General features: G+C 47.8%; 1 protein-coding gene and 1 long non-coding RNA gene across 2 annotated transcripts; one reads left to right on the forward strand and one right to left on the reverse strand.

Annotated features, from left to right (window-relative positions):
• Positions 1-2,223: 2,223 nt before the first annotated feature.
• Positions 2,224-3,709, forward strand: LOC137481043 (uncharacterized). Its single transcript, XR_011003269.1, has 2 exons — positions 2,224-3,237; positions 3,360-3,709. It is a non-coding gene; the product is annotated as an uncharacterized lncRNA (long non-coding RNA).
• A 781-nt stretch (positions 3,710-4,490) lies between these two features.
• Positions 4,491-5,492, reverse strand: CEBPG (CCAAT enhancer binding protein gamma). Its single transcript, XM_068202492.1, has one exon. It carries the CDS (start codon positions 5,490-5,492, stop codon positions 5,040-5,042), a length of 453 nt encoding a protein of 150 aa, XP_068058593.1. The 3' UTR covers positions 4,491-5,039.
• Positions 5,493-7,144: the final 1,652 nt, after the last annotated feature.

Consider the following 7,144-nt stretch of genomic DNA (forward strand, 5'->3'; position numbering starts at 1 on the left):
CCCAGCAGCTTGGTGATCCACTGCCACGCAGGAAACTTCATGTGGGAGACCAAAGAGACATTGTGGAACAATCCAGAGGACTTCATTAATGTCACTCAATTAATAAATAAGCCTATTTACATTTTTAGAGGTTTCTTGATATTGGTTTGTAAAAGACAAATGCAGGAATTCTTGACTGTGAAGGGAAACAGTTCTTTCGGGAAGGGAGGTTGTGAGATCAGAAGCTCGTATGTGCTGCTGCATTGATGTTCCTGCTGTGGTGACTGGGATCTTCCACCTCTGAAACGCAGTACCTGCACAAGGACATCAGGCTTTTCTTGGTAGCCTGGCAGATATGAGAACACAGAGACTATTCTGGCATTGCTGGGAACTCATCTGCCCCCAAAACTCGGGGTTTTTCAGTGAAAACAGTGCTGGTGGCCTCAGCCCCGTTCCCTCCACAGCCAAGCGTTTTCCTGTGGCAGGCTCAGAGCACGCCCAGGGGATGGCTCAGTGCTCGGGGCACTCCGAAACCTGCTGCTGCTTGGCTTCGGCGGCAGTTACGATGTTATAGTAACACTGCTCAGCTTTTCAAAGGAGAGCTTTGGAACTGTTTCAACCGGGCTCGGCTGCTGCCGGACCGGTCGAGCCGCGCCGGGCTCTGCAGGAGGCACAACCGGTTCTGCTCTGGGGCGCGGAGCCGCCGCGGGCCCGGGGAGCGCCCGCTCCGTACCCGCTCCCTGCTCCGGCGTGGGGATGCCTTTTGGTCTGGGATGGGGCACCCTCTTCCATTTCCTTCATCATCGGGCCCACGAACTTGGTGAATATAAATTTCATCCTTCATTCCAGAAGATTGTTCTGTAATTATGATCATTTTTATCCACTTAAGCAGAAAGTGAATTAGACCTTTTTTGCTAAACTGGGGAGGGGAGGCGGAATAAACCTTTTTTAAAAAGGCAAAGTGATAGTTAATACTTTAAAAAGTGGTGTTTAATAATTTTAAGTGTATTAATGGGGTGAAAGTACAGGTTATGGCAAATTTTCTTTTTGACTACATCAAGGTATTTTGAACTCCGTCATGTTTTCTCAAATGCCTTTTCCCCTTGGCACAAACAGACCTGAATAGAATTGGCACCGAAGTAACGACGTGTCTTATGCCCAGCAAATTTGTGTGTTTAGAAACGTCTGAGTACTTCTGAAATGATACATGTAAGCTGCTCCATCAAATTGCTTTCGCTCCCTGGGGTTGGGTTCACTCTGAATTTACTGCCGATCACCCTGCTGCAGCCACAGGGGTTCTTAAAGGAGAGCAGCCTCCCAGTGCTGGTGGAGAGCAGACCCCTTCCCTTAGGGGGACTGAGAAAATGGGAATCTCCTTTCCTGCTGAAATGTGCAGTGCTGTAACTCCTTGTGTACTGACAAGTACTGACTGCACTGGATTCTGTCACAGACTTGAGAATAATGTGTCAAAAGGAAAATCTTAACTTTTATAGGTCTACACTGAAATTTTCTGTGCCCTGCAGCAGAGGGGTGTGGTGGGGGTACTTTGCTGCTGTACAGCCTGGGCTGCTTCACCTTGGGAGAAATGACCCCTGCTCCTTGGAGCTGCTTTGGCAGGTGGGGTTTGGAATAAGCCTGAGCCCTTTCTTTGCAGCCTCTCAGCGGGGGCACGTTTAAAACACGGATTTGTTACCATCACGGCAGTGAGGTGCTGCACAGAGCCATTGCTCCTCCCGGGCCTTGTCCTGCTGCCAGCCGAGGACAAGGATCATTGTCCCAGTGCCAGTCAAGGACAGGGATCCTTGTTCCAGTGCCACCAAGGTCAGGGATCCTTGTTCCAGTGCTACCAAGGTCAGGGATCCTTGTCCTGGTGTCACCAAGGTCAGGGATCCTTGTCCCAGTATCCCCAAGGCCAGGGATCCCTGTCCCACTGTCCCCAAGGCCAGGATGGCTTGGCTGTCCCACTGTCCCCAGGCCAGGGTGGCTGTCCCCAAGACCAGGGTGGCCGTCCCCAAGGCCAGGATGGCTGTCCTGCTGTCCCCAGGTCAGGGTGGCTGTCCCCAGGCCAGGGTGGCAGTCCCACTGTCCCCAGGGCCAGGGTGGCTGTCCCCAGGCCAGGGTGGCAGTCCTGCTGTCCCCAGGCCACGGTGGCAGTCCCACTGTCCCCAGGCCAGGGTGGAAGTCCTGCTGTCCCCAAGGCCAGGGTGGCTGTCCCCAGGTCAGGGTGGCTGTCCCGCTGTCCCCAGGCCAGGGTGGCAGTCCCGCTGTCCCCAGATCAGGGTGGCTGTCCCACTGTCCCCAAGGCCAGGGTGGCTGTCCCCAAGGCCAGGGTGGCTGTCCCCAGGCCAGGGTGGCAGTCCCGCTGTCCCCAAGGCCAGGGTGGCTGTCCCGCTGTCCCCAAGACCAGGGTGGCTGTCCCCAGGCCAGGGTGGCTGTCCCGCTGTCCCCAGGTCAGGGTGGCTGTCCCGCTGTCCCCAGGCCAGGGTGGCAGTCCTGCTGTCCCCAGGCCAGGGTGGCAGTCCCGCTGTCCCCAAGGCCAGGGTGGCTGACCCCGGGGACAGGGCCAAGGTGGCGAGCGGAGGCCGCGCTGCCGCTCGGTCACTCCTGGCCCTGGCCCTGTGCCGCTCCGGGCGCGTTGGGACATCGCCCTCTGCCACAGCCGCTGTCACTGGTGCTGCTGCTGTCACTGATTGTGTTCCTGTCTGGTTGCTGTTAAATTGTAAATTGTTCCAGTAACAGTACATTGTTATCTCAACCCCTAATCTGCATTTCATCTCTCTCACCTGACGGGGTTGGAGGACAGGAGTGGCTGTGTGGGGCTTATTTTCATTTGGGCTTAAAACCACAGCATCAGTAAAAAAAAAAAAACAAAAAAAAAAGTGCAGAAGCTGATAAACCAGAAATTTCATTTTCCAAACAAATGACTTTCATAACTCAGTGGTTTGGTGTTAAACATGAAGGAAATGGGATCAGAGCTGTCAGGAGCAACAGGTGGAAAAGTCACCTGTGAGAGCTTCGGAAAGAGGATCACCCTCACTCATGAGAGATCTAAGGAATCATTGCCAGCAAAGTCACAAGCGAACAGCCAGGATTTGCAGCCCCTGTTCAGACTGGTGGAGGAGGGCCCCACACCTGCCTGGCAAACCAACTTTAGGACAACAGGGCCACAGTCCCAGTCCACGGGTCAGACAACCAGGGAAGAGATCGGCACTGGCCTTTCCACCGGAGACGTGCAGTTAACGAAGGAGATGCCTTCAGGTCATCTTTTTCCTTGTAATTTTTGGTGTTCTGCTTCTCTCCCCACCTCCCCCTCTAAATGCAATTATTTTCAGTCTTAAATTTATTTTTCTTTTTTTTTTTCCCTTTTTTTGTTAAATTAGACATTTAGACAAAACTGCAGTGAGTTTCTGATTGCTTCCATGGAGCAGAAACCTGAGTGAAAGAGGGGAACACAGACTATTGCACTGATGTCTCCAAGATAGCTGTGTGACTTGGGCAACTCTGCACTTGAGGGAGATAGAAAAGGGATGGGAAAACGAGGCTACTACAAGCAAAACATTTTTATTAGCTTCTGGTATTTCAACCCTACCAACTTTGAGTGCAGTTAGAATGAAAAAAACATATCTGTAAAAAGTCTAACATAATCCAAAACAATCCAATAAAGTTTTCCACATGTATTTAAAGTTTAAATTCAAAAAAGAACTTTTCAAGGTTTCATTCTCTAACAGTATCTTCATAGAGATAACATCCAAGTTTTTTCCTAAGTGCAGATACAAAGCAAACAAGCGTCCTCCAAAATAATCCGTGGACAAAGGTAGTGTAAGAGGGAAATTAAGACAGTGTAGTAATCTACAATACAGACACACAGGTTAAATGTAAAATAACCATACCATCAATGAAATATTTAAAAATTAAAATAAATTAAAGTTACATCAAAGTTCCTGCTTTACTTTGTTTAAATCCTCAGTATAGCACATAGCTCTGCATTATGGATCATGGCAAAGTCTAAGCAGTAGCAATAAAAAAGTTGCTACAGAAAAACTTTTATGGAAATTAAGCAAGACTAAAGATACGCCTTCACACAGATGTATGATAGCTGTAGAAATTTCACCGAATCAGTTACTAGGGCCATTTATTTTTAAAATCACTGTAAATTTCTGTAAGATTAATGTCAGCCAGTAGTGATCCATACATCCCAGCTGAACACCTGCTGTCCTGCCCCTTCCACTGCTAAGTCAAGCTGCACTTTTTGTTCTCCCCAGTACCTCCCTTCCCAGCAAGAATGCAATTTTGCAGGGCACAGTTTTTTGATAGCATTTTGAAATTTTCTGAAAACAAACTCTTGTTCTCATAAGGCCCCAGTCACTATGTGAGCAGTATGAAATACAAGCTTAAAGAAAAGGCTTTGTCAATGTGCTGCTTTGCCTCTTGTACAGGATGCTTCATGTGCCATTTGGAGGCCAACTGCCTGTATGTATCATTGGAGCATATTGTTATTTTTCTGGTGAACACTGGTAAGCATCCCAGCTCACTATCACTACAACCTCCCCATTAACTATAACTGGGCAGGAGGGACCTATGTGGCACTTCATAGGACTTCAATTCTACAGATTTAAAATAAAAAGCAAAAATTCTCCACAGCCTTTGCAGTTTGTAATACGTAATGGAGAAAACAGAGGGCTAAAACACACTAACAGGTATTTAAAGATGTTCTATCCAATTACAAGCTTCTGATACTACAGTGAGCCATCCTGCTGGATTCCTCCCATTATGTGAAGTCTGAAATGGTAAGTGAATATTCCGGTGAAAATGTTATCTCCTAAATATTACATTCCTTGTTGGCTAGGAGTTCAGATCTGCATAAATCTTTGAGGAGAAAAAATATTTAAAACAATCACCCTAACCAGTTTCTGGTTTAATTGTTACAAATCTTCAGTGTTAAATCTAAAAGAAGAAAATCTCCACGAAACAATGACTAAAGGTACAGTTTTTGCTGGGTTACTGCACAGGCACTGCAGACAAGCTGCAGCTCAAGAGTTTTTTCATAAGGTCGCAGGTGTCTACTGTCCACTGTTTTCTGGATTTGTTGTGGTGGTCTCAGTGCCAACAGGTTGCACATTATCTGCAAAATTGTGGGCATGCTCAAGGAACAAGTCTTTCAGTACGCTCAGCTCCTTGGTCAGGAGTTTAATTTTTGCCTCTAAACGTTCATTTTCTTCTTTAAGCTGGTTGACCCTTTGCAGTGTGTCTTGTGCTTTCTGCTTGCTTTTTAACCGGCTCTTTTTCACTGCCATGTTGTTTCGCTCTCTGCGCTGACGATACTCATCACTGTTTCTATCCACAAAGGAACTTTTCTTTCCCTGTTTGCTCGGAGGCACAGCTTTGCCTCCACCACCAGGACTAACTGGCACCAGCTGGGGAACCTGCTGCAAACCACTGGAGTGTGCTTGAGTGTGAATCACACTTACTCCGCTCGCATCTGTGGTTGTGTTCTGTTGGGATGTCTTGCTCATTTGGGCAGGCTGTTCTTGGACACAACAGAATTTATTATGAGATTGAAAACTCTTGGGTTTCTAGAAGGTGTTTCCAACAGATCTTCACATGGATTAAGAGCAAGGTGAACCTAGTAGGGGAAAAAAAAAAGCTATTAAAGATGTTGGCTTCAGCTACAATCTTATACATCACTGGCTTTCGCATAAACTACTGATGGTACATCTGGCAGTAACACATCATAACTGTGCTGGAAGTGGACAAGCTGCCAACTACATTTCTGAAGTCTCAAACATATTTGGATTGGATGGAACTATTACTGGGTCATCTAGTCAAGCTGTTTGAATTGTTCACTTGCTTCACTCAGTTATTCCAAAGCCATCCCTGATGGATGGGTGTCTAGCCTAGCCTCAAATATCTCCAGTTTCACAACCTCTGTCTTGGCAACATGTTCCACTGTCTAACTTTTCCTCCAGTTATACAATTTTCTTAGTTTTCAGACTGGAGTTTTCCTCCTGTGGCTTAAACCTATTAACAGCCTGACTCTTGACCAATAGGGGTATTTGATCCTTGTCCTCTTCGGACCACATCTCTGGGTGTATTCGCAGACAAATTCCTCCCTGATCGCTTTTCTCTGGAGCAAGGGTGCTCAGCCTGTCCACCTTTTCTCAACCATATTACAGCACTTGTTTTGAAGATGATGTTCAAAATGATGGCTGTTGTAAGGTCTACTAGTACTGAGTGGAAAAATAAATCTATGGGAAAAAGAAGTGCATTGTGAAGGCCGTGTCTGGGTGACGTCCTACCACAAGCAGCGTGCTGAGCCTGGAACAGTATGAATCAAGCAGGTGGGAAAGGAGCACAGGGTGATGGCAGTGTAGATCACTACACTACAACAGAGGACTGTCACCCATCAAAAGAGAGCACTCACGGCTGACTCATCCACAAATAAGGTCACCTGCATGGTTCGTGCACTGGTCATTGTCCACTCTCCTCTCCAGCACACAAACCATCCTGATGAGCAAGACATCCTCTCACCTGACTCACGTTCTCCCGCTGCTGAGGTCAGCCTGCTCCTGGCCCTACTGGTGGCACAAGGAGGATTCCACCACAGCTGCAGGGCCATGGCCCTGGCAAGGCTAACAGCTGGTCCCCTTCTCTTCTCATCTCACAGGATGACTTCCTATATGCCTGGGAGAGAAGAGGGGAAGGACAACAGGATGGTCCTAAGCTCCTGAAACACCTACCTATGGCTCCAATGAAAAATACTCAGTGATCAGTCAAATCAGCATGGATTTGTCATGTTGAAGAAAAGCATTTAACTGGCACTAACAATCCTGTTCCAAGGTCAGACTGTGTGGCAGCAGTGCAGCCCAGCACTGTCACACACATGCAGTATCCCACAACCAGTGTGACACATCCTCCCTAGCCATCCTCCAGAGGGCTGGGGAAAAGCAAGCAGCGGCAGCAGCACTGGGCAGTGTCCAGCCCAGGAACACCTCTCACATCCGTAACAGCAGATGGATGGCTGATGACTGGAGGGATGTGAGAGGTCTGTAGCAAGCTCCTGTGTGTCACTGGTTCTTTTAAACTCACAGGTCCATATGTACAGTTCCTGATTGTTTTCCTCAGCAGTCTGAGTTGCTGTTTTACTTTTGGATGGGCTATCATTAAA

The sequence above is a fragment of the Anomalospiza imberbis genome, chromosome 12, assembly GCF_031753505.1.
Source record: "Anomalospiza imberbis isolate Cuckoo-Finch-1a 21T00152 chromosome 12, ASM3175350v1, whole genome shotgun sequence".
In the NCBI taxonomy this organism is placed as follows: Eukaryota; Metazoa; Chordata; class Aves; order Passeriformes; family Viduidae; genus Anomalospiza; species Anomalospiza imberbis.